Source organism: Silene latifolia, chromosome 11 (genome assembly GCF_048544455.1).
Source record: "Silene latifolia isolate original U9 population chromosome 11, ASM4854445v1, whole genome shotgun sequence".
Lineage (NCBI taxonomy): Eukaryota > Viridiplantae > Streptophyta > Magnoliopsida > Caryophyllales > Caryophyllaceae > Silene > Silene latifolia.
Window position 1 is genome coordinate 56,438,541 of NC_133536.1, and position 19,103 is coordinate 56,457,643.

At 38.8% G+C, this 19,103-nt stretch overlaps 1 protein-coding gene across 1 annotated transcript; it reads right to left on the bottom strand.

Moving 5' to 3' along the window:
- Positions 1 to 550: 550 nt before the first annotated feature.
- On the bottom strand, positions 551 to 4,662 carry LOC141611665 (transmembrane 9 superfamily member 9-like). The gene is made up of 7 exons (XM_074430250.1): positions 4,423 to 4,662; positions 2,920 to 3,084; positions 2,708 to 2,817; positions 2,499 to 2,607; positions 2,301 to 2,413; positions 2,044 to 2,194; positions 551 to 1,942 (listed from the first exon to the last, which is right to left on the bottom strand). The coding sequence occupies exons 1-7, from the start codon at positions 4,531 to 4,533 to the stop codon at positions 785 to 787; spliced, it is 1,917 nt and encodes a 638-aa protein (XP_074286351.1). The 5' UTR covers positions 4,534 to 4,662; the 3' UTR covers positions 551 to 784.
- Between the last annotated feature and the right edge of the window lie 14,441 nt (positions 4,663 to 19,103).

Below are 19,103 nucleotides of genomic sequence, written 5' to 3' on the forward strand. Positions count from 1 at the left end.
TTCTTAAAACGCACAATACAAATGCCATTAGGTTTAAACGCAACCTTATCAATCGAAAGTTTACCCCACAATCTTCGCACAAACCCTCCAACCACATGACTAGGAGGATTTGCACCCATAACATAACACAAAACAGAAGAAGACCAGAATTCAACCTCACTTTTAACATCATCAACACCAATTTTGAGAGTAGGCACAGTACCTGACGTCACAATCGGAGACTTCGATCGCGATTTCCGGCTAACCTCCTGCCAACCCTCATCATCAGTAGACTTGTCCTCAGAGATGACATTAAGTTCCTTACTAAGATCAAACGCGCGCAATTCCGCAACCTTAGAACACTCAGCTTCATGACGATTCTGAATAATCTCATGAATTTCATTATTATTTGGCGTAATACTAGTTTTATGTGATTTATTACCAGATGAATTAGTATTTTTTTTATTTTTATTAGGTGAATTTAAGGGGGACGAAGTTTTTCTAGACCGAGCCATTGCTAGATGTTAGGGAAACCTCAGAGCTTTCTCTCTCTAAAAAGCATTTCAAGTTCATCTTAGTGTTCTGTCATTACAAAAAAAAAAAAAAAATAAAGAATTAAAGTACATGTTCCATAACAAATCTATATCTGAGTTCATCTTTCAATCTTACTATAGTTGTGTATCACAAACAACTCTCAACTTTCGCTATCTAACAAGGTACACAAGAATCACTAATTCGGACATGCTTTTCGAGTATTTCCCCAGGTCGCGAAAAAGTGCTCAGCAACACGGCGTGACAACAATATTTAATCAATCTTCACAGAGGAGTAGATAAGCCTTGTAAACCAGAAGCAAGCGTAAAAGCCAATAGTACCAGTAAGCACAAAGAAGACATACGAGGCAATCAGCATGTACCCAAAGTAGAGCATTCCCGAAACAGGTTTGGTTATTTCCAGCTTGGTGAAGAAGTAGAACGCTGCATAGAGGAACAGATAGAGGGCTGAAGAGCCTGACGTCAAGTAGGATCTCCACCACCAGAGATAATCCTCGCTGCACAACTGGAAGTAGCAAAGCACGATGGTAATCTCCGCGCACGTGACAATAAGGATCATGAGCACGATGAAGAGGAAGCCGAAAATGTAGTAGAATTGATGTAGCCAGATGGAAGTGAGGATAAAGAAGAGCTCGATAAAGACGGCCCCGAAAGGAAGTATGCCTCCAATGAGGATCGAAAATACGGGGTTCATGTACCAGGCTTGCTCGGGTATTTGCCTCGGGATCTTGTTTGTTTTGACGGGATCATCAATCGCATGCTTTCTGGACCCCACATAGCTACCGACAAAAACAAGTGGGACTGAGATACCAAACCACAAGAAGATGAGGGCAAACATTGTTGTGAATGGAACAGCGCCGGATGATTTTTCACCCCATATGAGAGCGTTTAAGATGAAAAAAACAACAGCAATGGTTCCAGGGAACAAGAATGCCGTTCTCAGAGCAATTCTCTTCCATTCCGTTCCTTTGAACATTTTGTACAACCGGGCAGAGGCATACCCGGCAAAGATACCCATGAAAACCCAAAGGAAGAGCATGGCCGTCATGAGCCCACCACGGTTTGAGGGAGAGAGGAATCCAAGCACAGCAAACATCATGGTTACGACCATCATCCCAAAGCACTGAACACCAGTTCCAGCATAGACACACAGCAAGTCTGAGTTAGCTGGAGGCCTAAAAACGTCACCATGGACTAGCTTCCACCCAGTCTCCTCCTGGGCTTCTTCCAGGGTTTCAAGTTCATTGTACTTGGAGATGTCCCGATACAAAGTACGCAACATGATCATTGCCACCATTCCCGAAAGGAAGAGAACAATCATCAACGAGTTAACAATCGAGAACCAATGTATCTGGTCATCGCTTGTTAGAAGGTATGCATCCCATCTAGATGCCCACTTGACCTCGCTTTCCTGAGGCATACAAAAAGGGAAGTGGATACTGATCAGCGAGCCACATCTTTATTGTTAGTACAAACATGAAAAAATAATCTAGTTAGGTGTCTGAAAATTACCTCAAATGAAACATCATAAGTAAATATGATCTCTTGTTTGTCTTCAACTTCTTGTGGGTTGTTGGAGCTAGTAACCAAACGTCTAGCATGAGGATCACAAGATGTCAATCGAGTCTTTTCACTAAACTCTCCTTCATAATCATGCTTGACGCTGAAATCACACAAACACAGTCAAACAGGACACGTCAAGTACTTGATAATTATGGGATGAAAGATTCGAAGGTAACATCAAGGTCAAAACATAGACCAAATGATACCTGAAAGGCTCGACTTCAAATCCTACAATCCTCGCTGTCTGAGTTAGCTGATCTCGATGAAACTTCACAGTAAAAGCAAGGTGATTGTGGATAAAATACTTTTCTTCATTGGTCTGCAAGTCCAGGGTAAAACATAAGATAAGCCAGTCATACTATATAGAACTATGGATGTGATCTAGGATAGTGAAAAATACTCACTCCAGCATATTTTCCTTTGAGGCCTACATAATAGCCTAGCTGGTACACGAGAGTTGTGTCCTGGTCTCCTCGCCTTATTGGCATAACCAAGGGAAGATTATCAAGAATCCTATCATTAAAGAAAGAAGAATAGTCACAACATTACATACAGTTCCAAAATCCAGCATGGTATGCACAATGCAAATATGTAAAAAGGAGTGCAACTATACATATTGACACGGTATTCATCATCAATTTTCTCTTTAAATTCCCTGGCTGATTCAGCATCAAGGATTTTGCGGCAGACAATATTACACATTTGTGGTTCTCGCATGTTGAACTGCAAGCAATTCCCAATAAATATTATAATTACCACAAACTAAATTATGAAGTGTTACCCAAGTTAGGAACAGACAAATAAGAGTTACAACATAAAACTGACCACAAATGGAGAATTTTCAATCCGGTCACCACGAAGGACTTCACCAAGATTCTCCGCACTGTCAACTATAGAATTTGGGCGACAATAAGGAAGTGAGTAGTATGAGTATGGAAGTTGTGTCTTTATTGAGGTCAGCTTGTTCACCTTTACCATCAGCAGATCTCCCTGCATAGAAAAACAGATTAAAACCTCACGGTGAAAATTGTCCATAACGTAGTAAACAAGTGCACTTAGTAAAAGTCGCAAATTACAGTGAATACCGGGAATCATGTTCAACTTTCACAATTTTATGACGACTCAGATGCAGACATGCAACAGGAAGTTAAACCGGAAAAGGTCAATGAAGCTCCATTACCATTTAACTTACCAGTGATAGGAGAATATTTTTCCCTGTTCATATCTCCCATCCACTTAGAAAAAACAAGTACTTGACATAATAAAAGATTAAAAGCAACGAAATAAAGGCTAACAAGTATATATACCTATAATCTAACACCTTCCTCTCACCCACACCGCTTTGCATTTATGTTTTATTCCACCTTCTATGTAAGTATACAACCAATGAACCAAGACAATTCCAGGAGCCCATGTTCACGGAGTTCTACATCCTTCTGACATCATCACTAAATTAGACTCTTTCTGCACTTACTCATAAACGAAGAAATATGGAATTATTAACATAACTGAAGCTATCGTAGGCTTGATTCTTTTCTTACAACGAAACTTTTAGTACACAACTAGCACCTCTTCTTAATATAAAAGCATGCATACTTAAATGATCCACATTATGCACCACCTATTGACCCCCCTCATCCTCAGATAGTCAGATCTAAGCAAGCGTAAACTATTAATTCTTCCCTAAAATAACCAGCTACGGTTCTCCAATTGAGTACTGTTACCTAATCAAATACTAACACGGGTAGCTCTTTCGTATATTCTGTAGCGACAGCAAAACCCTGACACACTCGTAATGCAGGAGTTAGAACATCTACCAATATGTTACAATAGCAGACATCCCCAGATCAATGTCACTTAGAGAGGAAACGCTTACGACATTGCCTCTATACCTATCTTCTTGATTTCACAGCACTCTCGTCAACCTATTCTATAATGTACATATACAAATTCTATCCGAACTCGAAGATCTAACCACATGAGCATTACATTTACCAAACCGTCACCCACAAAACATCAATCAACCCGAAAACACACGTTATGCTAGATATAGCAGAATGAGTCAGTCAATTAATCAACGCAGTTTGCTCAAATGCTCTAATCACCGACAAAAATATCAATCAATTTAGCACAAATCACATATTCTCGTAACCAAAAAAAGAAAAAAAATAATCAAATTCTCTGAAAACGGAACAAAATAATAAGAAATTTCGATCTATAAGAAACAACACATATACAGATCACTGTAATATGAATACATAGAACATCAATCAAATAAAAGTGGAAAATTAAGGAAAATGTGAAATTTGATAGAGAGGGAGGAAAGACCTTGTCAAAATCTTGAGGAGCGACCCCGGGGAGGTAGAAGGAGTGTCCTCCATGGATGAGGAGGACGAGGAGGGTGGAGAAGAGTAACGTAGATCTCATAGGTACATCCATGGCGATTTTAGAGAGAGAAAGAGGGGAGAGGGGAGAGGGGAGAGGAGAGAGAAAATGGGGGTGGAGTCGTCTCGTTGGTTTTTTTTAATGTTGCTCGTTCTCTTCTGCATTTCTGTGACTCTGAGGCCTGACCGTTGACCGGTGGAGAGAAAATAATTAATACTTACTCTCTCTATCCCGCCAGTCAATTGTTATCCTTTGGTTTTGGGACAATGACCAACGAAGGAGAAGATGACCAATAACTAAATGACAAGTGGAACAAATTGAAAATTGAATGAGAATGATCAAATTCATTCTTAAAATAGAAATGACAACAAATAACTGAGACACCAAAAAATGGAAAAGGACAACAAATGACCGAGATAAGGAGTACTTCGTTCCATATGATAGTTTACGTTTGTTTTATGCACATATGTCAATGCTTGTTTTATTTTGTTTATATCTTTAGATACATATCATTAAAAATTAGGAAAAATTATAAATAACCACCATGTATTTACGTATTTTTACAAATAACCACCACATATTTCTATTTTTACAAATAACCCCCAAGCTTTCATGTATACTCCCCAATCATCCCCGTATATTTAACGATTTATCTGAAATACCCATATTACCCTTATCGACTTGTACCATCCCAAATTAACAAAATATTTCTCATCTTTCTTCATTTCCCAAAGACCCAAATCAAGTAAAATTCATATGGGAACCCTAAATCCCCCAAATCAATTGATTTATCTGGAAACCTTAAATCCCCAAAATCCTCCAACACTCATTTCCACCATGCCGAATTTAAGTGCAGCAACAACCTGATTCTGCACTCAATTGAGCAGCAAACAACGGCATTACCGCACACCGCCATTTGAATCATCGTATTTGAAGTTGGCACCGAAACCTAATTTAAAAGTCTGACAAGTTGAACTAATTGAGCACAAACGAACCACAAGTCTAGCAGCCCAGAATAAGGCCAGTTCGACTAAGTTCCGATCCACCATTTCGTCGCACAACCTAGTGCATCCCAGAATGTGTCTTGTGAACCTGAATTCATGTGAACTGAATCTAAATTTATGTGAATGGGTCCAAGAATTATGGAAAATCATAAAGAGGGGGTCAGATGAATTGTAAAGCATATTGGATCAATTGATTTGGGGGACGTAGGATTTCCATATGAATTAATTGATTTGGGTCTTCAATAGGAAATGAAGAAAGAAATATGTTAATTTGGGATTGTGTAATTTGATAAGGGTAATATGGGTATTTCAGATAAATAGTTAATTAATGAGTCGGAAAATATAAAAAATGAGTATCAGGTCATATATACGGTGGTGATTGAGGAGTATACGTGAAAATAAGGGAGTTATTTGTAAAAATAGAAATACGTGGTGGTTATCTGTAAAAATACGTAAATACGTAGTGGTTATTTGTAATTTTTCCTAAAAATTATAAAAATTTGATTTTCATAATGCGCTCGTGAGACCATTTAAACAAGATTTCACATTACTATCTTTTATGTTATACGTTAAAAGTTGTACTGAAAATTTTTCTCACTTATGAATAGTGCCCAAAAAGCAAACGTAAACAATTCAATGGAACGGAGGAAGTATTAATATTAGGGTAATATAACTTTTATATAATTCACTTTTTGTAACTTAGTCTCTTTTACTTCCTGCATTCAACTCCACTCGACCATTTTTCATTTTCTACACTATTCACAAGTGAACAATCAATTTCGATTTTCTCTTAATAAATAAGTGAAAATATATTCATATGGGATCTTATTTAATTCGTCTTTATGAGTACATTAAAAATATCTAACTTTTATATTTTTTGCAAATACGTATCTAACGATATTTACCGCTTAAAACACGCGTTGGCAAACGTGAAAAAATCCAAGTGGTACAGTGAAGTTGAATGGAGGAAGTATATTTTATATAAAGTTTTTTCGAAACTTGTCCCATGAAATATTACTTTGTTCAAAAATTGCTCCCACCTAGACCCATCAGTCGGGCGGGTCGGGTCCCGAATGTGGACATTGGTCACCTGCACGCCGATCTGTGGACATTCGACGGTCTAAAGTCACGCTCGGGGACGTAGAAATGCTTTCGACCGGTTCACTTTAGATCGGACGGTTTCGTCTCTATGAAGGTCTCGAGACGATGCGAGGATGTTCGTAGTCGCCACCAAGCAATTGTGGAGTGCTTGGACACCGTTCGAGATCCGCTTTATACCTTTGTCAAACAAAGCATGAAGCAGTGCTTGACACAGATACTAAAGATAAGCACTCTGTAATACCCGCCCTCTTAGGGACCCGTTGACTGACCTTTTGACCAAAGGAGAGCCTTAACAAGGGTTACGGGAGAGATTAGTTGACCAATGTAACTTGTTACTCGACCTAGCTAGAGTTACTCGGCCGAGTAGTTAAGGTACTCGAACGAGTAGGACGTACTCGGTCGAGTATGCTCATACTCAATTGAAGAGTCTATCACAGTCGAAATACTCGGGAGGGGGGGGGGGGTGAATTGAGTATTTAAAAAATTATGCCCACTTTTTATTTTATATCAATGATTAATTACTTAAAGTTTATTGATTAAACTTTAACTCATTAACTAAGTGATGATGAACGTAATGAAATGAACTAAAATGAAAACTTGCAAAGACACACGGTTTTGAAGTGGTTCAGCTTCACACGTCGAAGCCTACGTCCACTATTCTCGATTAATAATTTTAGTACCTTTCTCCAGATTACAAAATTATCAACCCAACTCGTATAACTAACTCTAGTTATAACTCAATTTGAATATCACTAGATATTCGATTAGACTATCTTAAGTTACTAAGAAAGCACTTGATTGTTCTTCTAAGTGTTCACACAATTGAACGGGTAAGAAAAAATATTAAGTACTATTATCTTATAACGTAACCTTAAGAATAATATGCAAATTAAAGATCAGCACGACTTTTTGTAAAGATTTTCAAATGCAAAACAATAAAAATAATTGATTAAAATTAAACTCAAAATTGTTTGCAAGGAATTATGTATTTCGAAAAGCTTCTTTTGCAATGCACAACTATCATGTGTATTTATAGTAGAGAGGAAGATTAGGGTTTGGATCGAAACCCTAATAGGTGCCGTGAGATAGGTAGATTATTTCACGAGAAATAAATCTTATCTCTTCCTTAATTTAATCCATGAGATAATTTAATTTAAGCAAATAAGATCAAAGTAAATCTTATCTTAACTTAATTTAATCTCTATGATTTTCAAATAAGTAAACAAATTAAATCAAATATATATTTAAGATATGAGAATATCTTGTAAAAATATTATTAGATTTAATTGGATAAGTTACTTGTACTAGAGGACTCACGAAACCAAGACGACTTAAGGCCGTGCGGCCGAACCCTTGGCCGTGTCCAGCTAGGTAGAAAATCCACTTCTTGGATTAGGGTTAGGTCAAATAATCTAGAAAATCCTAGGTAGCATGACGACCCATAAGCTGTTTTACTAACCAATAGAAAAATGCAAATTATTCATTATAACAACCCATATTTCATCTCTATCATATACACACATGATTTTGAAATACATTTGAAAAATTTTATCTTTTGAAAATGATTTTAAAATTATTAAAATCGTGCCATAAAATTGCTACTCAAAGTTATAGTAGAAACAACTATAACCTTAAGCTTGGTAAGTAAAGTTATAGGTGAAATAGCTATAACTTTACTTTTCCAATATTTCTTCTTAAGATACCGTCATTAGATGAAGACCTATACTAGCTAATCTTCCTGGATATCTTCAGTGATAGGATCTTCTCTTTATCTTGATCATAAGCTCTTCATCTTGAGCTTGTTATAGACTTGATCGAGCCTTTTGCTTGAGTGATCATCATACTTGAAACTTGTTACAGTTACTATGACGCTTTAAGAATCTTCAATGTTATAGCTCAAGCCGCTATAACATTACTTGAATGGTGCTTCACAAATCTTCAATGTTATAGCCAATGTTGCTATAACATTACTTGGTAAACTTGTAAACTTACGTCAATCTATTAAAGACTAAACAAACGATTACGAGCAAGAGTATATATAATACGAAGCACACACTTGTCATTATCAAAACTTAATCATATATCTATATGGTCCAACAAATTCCCCCTTTTTGATGATGACAAGTTTCTTACGATTTGTGACTAAGTGTAAGTTCCCCCTCAACATAATACCATAAAAGTCATAGTCAGTTGAGCGCAAGAACAAACCACTTGTATACAAAGTATAGCATCTAAGGACCTTAAGAGATTAAAGGTTCTGACAAGGAGCAAGCTTAGGCAAATACTTGAGTCACGATCATTTTCTTCCCCCTCTTGACATCATCGAAAAGACGATAAAAGACATGAAACAACTACTCCCTCTGTTATTTTTAATTGTCATTCTCACTTTTCGAGACACTCACTTCTCTCTTCAATATCTCTCAAAATATACGACTAAATATGTTGAAATGTATAATCATATTAAAGCTCTATTCGTAAGGAATTTTATGGTGTAATTTTTATAATTTTCCGACCAATATATTTTTGTATAAATTGAATTCAAAGGCTCACCTCGTAAATTGAAAATGTCAATTATTTTAGAATGGAGGAAGTAGAATAATAAAGATCGAGACACGTATTAATCATGCAAAGAGAGATTATAAAAGGAGAAAATAATCTACGATAAGCATGCAAAATATAACATATGTCTACTTCAAACCAAGTAGTCTAATGCCAATGGGCCGAATTGATGAACAAGTTATAAAGCCTAATGGGCGGAATAGAAAAGATAAGCCAAAATGGGCCGATTTAGACATAAATCCAAAATATAAAGTCTAATAAAAAGAAAGCAAGGAAAGGATTGTGGCAGGTTTAACACAAATAAACTTGCAACGAAAAATACGGACTCAGTCATACAATCTCGTCAAATCTAGTCAGTCATACTGAAAATAAAATATTTGTGACAACTTTAGTTGCCACCAGTTAAACCAATTTCCAACCGTAAAATCTCAAAACGTTCTCTAGCCAATGCTTTGGTAAAAATGTCAGCCCATTGTTTTTCTATACTAAACAATTCCAGTCTAATATTGCCCTTATCTACATGGTCACGTAGAAAATGGTGTCTAATATCTATATGCTTAGTTCGTGAGTGCTGCGCAGGGTTCTTAGATATAATTATAACACTCGTGTTATCGCATAAAATAGGTATACACCCAACATTAACACCGTAATTACATAACTTAATAACCGTTGCTTAAGCCATAAAAGTTGAGAACATACCAACCCAGCGGCAATGTATTCGGCTTCAGCTATAGATAACGCAACGGAATTTTGCTTCTTTGATACCCATGTAATAATATACGGTCCAATAAACGTAGCTATGCCGGAAGTACTTTTTCTGTCAAGTGAACAACCTGCATAATCTGCATCTGTATACCCTATGAGATTGAAATTACACTCAAGAGGATACCACAGATATAATTTAGAAGTACCAATTAAATACTTCAAGATTCTCTTAACTGCAATCATATGCGATTCTTTAGGGCACGATTGAAATCGAGCACATACGCATATACTAAACATAATATCAGGACGACTTGCAGTTAAATAAAGAAGTGAGCCAATCATTCCTCGATAAGTCATCTCATCGACAGACTTACCGTTTTCATCTAAAGTCAACTTCTTATCTGTACCCATAGGAGTTGGCTTTGAATTAGAATTTTCCATACCAAATTTCTTGATTAGCTCCTTGATGTATTTTTGTTGGTGTATCATAATTCCTTCAGTAGTTTGTTGAATTTGGAGTCCAAGGAAGAACTTGAGTTCTCCCATCATGCTCATCTCGAATTATGAGGTCATTAATTTTGAAAAATACTTACATAAACAATCATTAGCTGAACCAAAAATAATATCATCAACGTAAATTTGTACAACTAATAAATCGGAATCCTCAGTTTTCAGAAATATGGTTTTGTCGACAGATCCTCTTTTAAAACCACTTTCAAGTACCACGACCTCGGAGCTTGTTTCAAACCATACAGGGCTTTATTTAATTTGAAAACATGGTTTTGAAACTTGCTATTAAGAAATCCTGGAGGTTGTTCAACAAAAACCTCCTCATTCAAATAACCGTTAAGAAATGTTGTCTTAACGTCCATTTGATATAGTTTAATTCCTTTATGAGGAGCAAACGCTATTAATAATCTAATAGCCTCAAGTCTGGCCACAGGAGCGAAGGTTTCATCATAGTCAATTCCTTCTTTTTGATTGTATCCTTGCACAACCAATCTAGCTTTATTTCGTACAATAACTCATGTATCGTCCAGCTTGTTTCTAAAAACCCATCTTGTACCAATAACAGTTCGGTCTTTAGATCTTGGAACCAAATGCCAAACTTTGTTCCGTTCGAACTGTTGTAGCTCTTCTTGCATAGCAACGATCCAATCTGGCTCTGCAAGTGCTTCTTTGATATTTGTTGGCTCAATGGTTGAGAGGAAGGAGTAAAATGAGCAGAAGTTGTTAAGCTTCCTACGAGTTCGAACTCCTTCATTCAAACTTCCTAGAATAGTTTCCATTGGATGAGAGTCCTTATATCTCCATTTATTAGAAACAGGAGGCACATCTTCATCTGAACTGATCTCACCTTCTTCGAATGATTGGGGTTCATGCCTTGTTCCCCCTGAATCCAATCCTGGGGTTATAACAGAATTAGGTATAACATTGGATCTAGTTTGCTGACTTGAAGTTGATGTTATAGCATCATCAGCTATAACTTTATTCTCCAATTGCTTATATTGAGAAGAGGTTTTAGTATCATCAACTAAACTCTCAGTTCTCTTTCCTTTATCATTCGAAGGGCTTCCTTGTTCATCATTTGTGCCCTCAATTTCTTTATCTTCCGCATCCAATTCTGGAAGATCATTTCTGGATAGTCGGAAGTCAGGTTCGTTCAAATCTTCTTCCTCATCCTGTTCAGCTTTGTCAAACATATTATTCTCATCAAAAACAACATGAACACTTTCTTCGATGTATAAGGTTATCTTATTGAAAACCTTATATGCTTTACTATGATTAGAATAACCGACAAACACAGCTTCATAACTTCTGGGATCGAATTTGCTTAATCTATTTTTGCCTTTATTATGGACAAAACATTTACTCCCGAAGCATCGTAGATGTGATATGTTAGGTTTACGTCCCCTAAGAAGCTCATAGAGAGTCTTCTTGAGAATGGGTCTAATCAGAGCTCGATTATGAACATAGCATGCAGTACTAATAGCTCCGGCCCAAAAATTCCGAGGTAGCCCGCTACATAACAACATCGTGCGTGCTATATCCTCCAATGTTCTATTCATACGCTCAACAACATCGTTTTGTTGTGGGGTTCGTGGTGCCGAGAAGTTGATACCCGTCGTTGTGAGTACCAAAGATAAAATTTATAATCTCCTATTAAGACTAACCTAGGCTAGTGGTAACAGGGTCGAACCACAAGGAGGCAGTTGTAAACTTTAGTTGATTTATGATCAGTCTGAGGTAACTTATTGTGGGGGTTGAATTGAATTGGTCGACAGCTAAAAGTGAACAAAGATAATAAACTAAATAAACGATTTAAACAGATAAAATAAGGATACTAGGATGGTCGGGTCATTATAGCTTCGGCGGTAGCAAACTAAGTCGGTCTGAATCAAACACAGGTAAGGCGGGAAACAAAGAGGTCCTCTCGGTCCACTCTTAACAAATAGCATCTCTCGATCTCGCTATAGGTCCCTAATGTCACTAATACTAACTTTCGTCCTGAAAAGTGACTAATGGTCCAAACTATACCTATCTTTCGATCTTAGCACAGTCTAGTCGATTTAATTGATGGTCAAATAACCTTCCCTATCTTTCGATCTAATGGGTCAGTCACGAAATAGGTATCTAACTGGTCGCATGCATTCGATTCGTTAAATACAAGATTAAAACAATTAAAACGAATATAAAACCCTACGAGGTCGATCGATCGATCGCAATGTCGATCGATCGACCAACACGCGAGACAGTTCTCCCTAATCTAATGCCGCCTATGCCATAAATCGCCTACATCCTAGCACTAAAGAATTAGCTACTCATGCTAAAGATGAAAACAACAATAAAACTCATAACGATTACTGAATTCATGCTTAAGGTAAATAACAACAATGACAAAACGATAATTGGCTTTTGGGACACTAGCTATCAATTCTATACTAATAATGAAAGTAAAACAATAAACTAAAATTAGGGCAGAATGAATACCGAGATTTAAGAGAAAAGATTAAGAACAAGGGCAGAATTCCAATGCTAAAATCGATATCCCAAACCCTAGATACTCGAAATAAACTAAAACTAAAAGTACTGTATTGTGATAAAAACTTGGATAAAAACTTCATATCTAAACTGATGGTTTTATGTTACGTTATATAGCAATCAACGCAACATCTTATTTCCTAAACCTAAACTTCACGGGCTTCAAGATTCACGGTCTTTCAATTCGCGTCGGAATAGAAATCGGTCGATCGATCGATAAGGTGGTCGATCGATCGCTTCTCAAACAAACAAAGAGCTTCGGAACCGAGCATTGGTCGATCGACCGAGGGTGATGGTCGATCGATTTGGATGAGTCTGCTACTTGACTTCTTAAAACACGTGGACTTGTCTTTTGGGCCTTGGATTGCGCACCAAGCTCGTTCTTTAAGCAATTCCTTTACGTCCTTCGCAATGCAGATTACTCGGGGACGGATTTGGCTTGATTTCCCGTTAAATTCTTCACATTTCTGCAATAATGTACAAAAACACGAAAGTAGAGGAAAATAGAGAAATATTGGCACATATTGCACATTTGAGCTCTGAAATGCGCGTAGAATAAAGTGTGAAACATCATATTTTAGACACGCATCAAATCTCCCCAAACCAAACCTTGCTTGTCCCCAAGCAAGAACTAGACTCGATCTAATGACCTAATGGAACGAGTTCAATCTCGAGCGAAATGCAAAACTGTTAAGCCTAAACCGATTTAATGCACAACCAACAATCAATTAGTAATGTGAATCATGCAAACGAATTATAAAGTCGTCAAAAACTGCTGCACCTTTGACTATAGAGACTTATCAAATTGGACTCTCGCGGGTCGCTCAAATCACTCAATTAAGCACAGGTGATATATTTGTAAGATAGAAAGAAGTAATTTTGTAGTGACTCTCACCTAACTACGACCTATGAGAACATGCCAGCAATAAAATATGAAAATGACATCTACAACCGTACATATGCATTCCAACCGAACAGATGACCAATGACACATGCCGAGGTATATATGGGATATGTGAGGTATGCGTAAGAAGAGGCAAAACATTTTATGGTAAAGTGGAGGTACAGATGATCAAGCTAGTACCAAAACGGAACCAAGTGGCAACATCCAACTTCTTTCTCATAAACAAATGAAACGGTGCTATAGCAAGCACAAAACTCACAATCTCCAAACTATTAAATCAATAAAACTCCCCATAGGATATAAATGAAACATGGGAGCAAAAATCGCCAAAAGATAAGGATTAAATTATGCGAATTGATCTCTTTTCTCGAATCTCAGTCGATCGACCATGATTGGCAGTCGATCGACCCATTTGAACAGTACAGAACCTCTTTTTTTTTTCTTTTCTTTTTCGAATCATTTTTTTCATTCATTTTTTTTCTTTTGTTTCTTTCTTTCCTTTTTTTTCATTTCATTTCCCAACCATCGTCTCAACAGAGCATATGCCACCAAAATTGAGTAACAAATCCGAAAACACAGACTACTAGCTTGACAAGGGACAGGCTAAATGTAGGATGTAGTAATGGGACAAAAAGGGGTATTTTTGGCAGTGTGAAGCTTATGGGCAAAATGAATAAAGGGAAACCTCTACCACATGTGTCAACAAACCACAAACCGAATGCATACAGGTATTAAGTAGATCAAATTCATATTCATGCAAATTAAGGAGACATATCTCATAAGGAGTACTACTCACATTCCTAGATAAACCGGTCATAGATGACACCAGTTATAGGCTCTAATAACTCAGAAATATGATGTAGCTTGCCAATTTTCAAAGTCAAGTCTCAAGTCCAGCAAGTAATTCAACGAAAACTCGTAGGTATGCACTTATACGATTCTACTAATAACATGTTAATCTAGCAAGGCTCAGGCAAAACAGTTGCAAATGCAAAATCATCATGGAAATACTACCGTTCCGACTCAATCTATATGCTAAAATAAACGTGCATTTTATGGGAGTTTTTTGAAATTTTTCAATTTTTTTGGAATTTTGTATATATAAAAGAATTGAAATAAACAATGCAAAACAAAATTAAACGTGAATGCAAGCAAATGATATGCGACGCAAAACCCTTCCCCAAACCAAATCGCACAATGTCCCCATTGTGCAAAATCATATAATGAAAGAAAAGAGAAACGGGAATTTGCGAGAAAATAAATAAGCAAGACACAAAGGAAAGATATGGAACTCACAAGACTTTAAGCGCAGCAAAGGAAACCTCCCCAAACCAGCGTGAGCTAGGAGGTTTCAGTAGCCAGCAGTGCTACCAATAAGAGTGCCTTAGGTCCGCATATCGACCAAACACAGCAGGGGAGAGGTCGTAAACGAATATAGCAGCAGCAGTGGTCGATCGACTAAGAAGATCAGTCGATCGACCAGGTGGGCGTGAACGAGAGCTCGTGAACCGCAATTGATCGATCGACCAATGGTGCGGTCGATCGATCGAAAACATCTTCTTTTGCAGATGTCTTATTTCTTCGTAATTGCTCAATGATTTGAGCTAACAAGCTCTAAATACCTGCAAATGCACAATAGTACGCGCCAAAATTGCGCAAAACCCAGAACGAAGTCTAAAGTACTTAAAAATCCTAAGCAAATAAAATAAAAGCGAAGTTTTCGCGCACACAAAAGCAATAAAATTGTCTTAACAAAGCAAATAAAGAGAAGTTTGTAACGAGATTGATCAACTAATAGTTGATCAAGAAGGACCACGGTATGACCCACTTCGTAACACGGCTACTAGAGGTAGCCTCAATGGTGCTCATCTCATCATTTGCACCCTTCTTAGCTTCAACAGTCGGAGAGCTCAGCTGATCAGCTTCATCACCTCCCCAATCAAGGACTTCCTTGGGATCGTCAGACTCCAAATCAGACCATCTCACCTTGGCTGGCTCATCTTCCACTTCCTCATCGGTCTCATAGCTTAGGCATCCAAGACCTCCTCTTTGAATGATAGGCTTCTTTACAGCTGGCACAACTTGTAGCACTTCCTTCCCCAAACCAGCTCCTGCATTATCTAAGACAACAAATTCTTCCTCCTTCTTGCTCCCAATCCGGGGCGGAGGGGTTAACACAAAGAGTAGTAATAGGGACGGTCGATTCGGGAAGCCACAAAGTACGATCTCTTTTCGAGACCGTATTACAAGTAACATGAGCCACATGGCGTCCTTCTTTTTAGCAGGTTGGGCAAAAATGATAGAATGTTTCCCAACTTTGAAAGTCAAGGTTCCTAAACCGAGCGTCAATAATCGCACCCCGGCGGTGTGCGAAACGGCCTACCTAAGATGATCGGTATATGGGCATCCTCGGGCATGTCAAGGACAACAAAGTCAACAGGGAAGAAAAACTTCCCTATCCGGACGGGTATGTCCTCTAGGACTCCTATAGGCTCGACCGCAGATCGGTCACCATCCGAACTGTCATGTCCGTGATAGCAAACCGGTCAACTTGAGTTTCTAGCTAAACTCATGGGCATGACACTTATATCGGCCCCTAAGTCACACAATGCCTTCTCAATTGAGAAGGAACCTATTTTGCAAGGAACGGAAAAACTACCCGGATCCTCTAACTTATGGGGCGCAGTGTGAGACAGATAGGAACAAGACTCCTTGGTGAGTGCGAAGTGTGCAATTGTTTCAAGTGACCGCTTTTTGGATAACAGTTGTTTCATAAATTTAGTGTAAGCGGGTACTTGGTTAACTAACTCAAGGAAGGGGACTTGCACATTCAGACTACGGATAACTTTCTCAAACTTCTTGAAAGATACTGTTCTTTGGTCGGCACGAGCCTCTCCGGATATGGGGCTGTAAGGAGTACCTTAGCTCTCTCCTCCAATTCACGCGCACCGGCATCCTTGGACTTAGGCTGAAAGTCCGTCACCTTCTCTTTGTTGAAGCTAGACCCCTCCTCAGATCATCTCAAATGAGAACCATTGACCGTCATTGGATCGAACTTCGGAGCCGGGACTGACCCATCAAGACTGGTTCCGCCCTTTCAAAATTTTCGGGACCGTGGTACCCCGAAACAAGTGGTCTCTTAGATTAGTTGGCATCAAAGGACGAAATTCTTGAAGATCATCAGACGATCTCGATCGATCGACCACTCTCCTCAGTCGATCGACTAAGATGTACAGTTCCAGAAGCTCCTGTAACTCGTGTTTCAGTCGATCGACTAGGTACTTCAGTCGATCGACTGAAATGCCTGGCAAACGTCTTTTTCTTTGATTTGTTCGTTGAAGCTTTCTCTTGACTTGTTTCCGGCTCATCTTTTCCAACAGCATCCTCAACCATGGCAGGACCATCAAGGGTGGACCCGCTCCTCAAAGTGATGGCATTTAGGGTCTCCTTTTGTTCGGGTTGAGTGGGTAAGTGTCCGGGAGCTCGAGTGTTATTTTTACTAGCCAATTGAGCAATTTGGCTCTCTAGTAGCTTCATCCCGGCCTCTCTTGCTTGGGACTCCTTCAGCAACATATTCTTGAGCTCGGAAAATTCAGAATTCTGTGATTGTTGCTGCTGCGGCACATAAGGAGGCTTTTGATATTGTTGTTGCTTTTGATGAGGAGGCACATATGGCTGCTGCTGTGGCGGAGGTTGAGTTGGATTCAAAACATTCTGGCTTCTCCAACTCAAGTTTGGATGCGGTGGCTCGTAGTAGGTGTTTGTCTGCCTATAGTGTTGAAAGGCAGCACAAGATTCAAAGGGACTAGGGCAGTTTTTCGAGACATGGCCCTCAACTCCACACCTTTCACAGACGAAGGGACCGTCTGACACAGCGTTGACTTGGTACATCCCACCTTTAGAAGCTCCTCCTAGCTCATACTTGTCAAACCTCGCAGTAAGAGCCTCAAGTGCGGCTACAGAAGAGGATTCAGCAGCTCTCCTCTGGTTCCCTCTAGAATTCCCATACTCGGCCTTGTGGGTAGCTAGATCGTCAATGATCTTCCACCCCTTGGTTGCTCCCAAATTTTCAGCGAATCTTCCATTGGCTGCAGCATCCAAAATGGCCCTCTGATCGTCGTATAACCCATTGTAGAAATGATTGCACAAACTCCACTTTTCAAACCCATGGTGCGGTATGGTTCGCACCAACTTCTTGAATCGGACCCATGCCTCTTGGAAATTCTCATCTGGCCCTTGTTTAAAGCCCGTGATTTGAGCTCTAATAGCGATCGTCCTTGAAGCAGAAAAGTACTTCTTGTAGAACGCCAATGCCAATGTATTCCAATCAGTGATCTCCTGAGCGGTCCGGTCCAAATCTCTATACCACTCCCTTGCAGCATCACGAAGGGAGAAGATGAACATGGTCTCTTTGATTTGATCCTGGGTCACGCCGGTGGTGGGGAATGGAGCAGCAGTAGTCAATAAAGGTCTCCATATGCCTTGCTGCATCTTCATTTGCAGCTCCCCCAAACTGGTTTCTCTCAACCATAGTGATGTAGGCAGGCTTTGGTTCGAATTTCCTTGCATCTCCTGGTAACTCGAACCCCTTATATAAGTTATCGGCTGTCGGCTCAGAATAACTAGCTATACTTGCTTCCTCGGCCATGACTGGAATTTCCGGAGAAGTAACTGTCTCGGCTGAAGAAGTGGAAATGGGCGAAGATGGTGGATTATCTTAGAACAGTTCGTTCTCGTAATAGCTTGACAGAGTACTCAGCTCTTCCTCTGTCGGTAATACTCTTTGTGTTCGTCTCAACTCGCGCAAGGATCTTTCAAGCTCAGGGTTCAATGGTACTAATTCTCCACCCTGTGACCTGCGCATAAGAAGAAACTACAAAAAGAATATAAGAAAAGTTTAAGGAACGGATGTCCCTTAAACTAAGAAAGACTAAAAAATAAAAACAACTAAAATCAGGACTATTGCCTCCCCGGCAACGGCGCCAAAATTTGATACCCGTCGTTGTGAGTACCAAAGATAAAATTTATAATCTCCTATTAAGACTAACCTAGGCTAGTGGTAACAGGGTCGAACCACAAGGAGGCAGTTGTAAACTTTAGTTGATTTATGATCAGTCTGAGGTAACTTATTGTGGGGGTTGAATTGAATTGGTCGACAGCTAAAAGTGAACAAAGATAATAAACTAAATAAACGATTTAAACAGATAAAAGAAGGATACTAGGATGGTCGGGTCATTATAGCTTCGGCGGCAACAAACTAAGTCGGTCTGAATCAAACACAGGTAAGGCGGGAAACAAAGAGGTCCTCT

Excerpts from the sequence above, each read along its gene's own strand:
- LOC141611665 (XM_074430250.1), bottom strand. The coding sequence starts at position 4,533 with ATGGATGTACCTATGAGATCTACGTTACTCTTCTCCACCCTCCTCGTC. Across the intron at positions 3,085-4,422 it reads CTCCTCAAGATTTTGACAAG|GGAGATCTGCTGATGGTAAA; the intron begins GTCTTTCCTCCC and ends TTTTCTATGCAG. Across the intron at positions 2,608-2,707 it reads GATGAATACCGTGTCAATAT|GATTCTTGATAATCTTCCCT; the intron begins GTATAGTTGCAC and ends CTTTAATGATAG.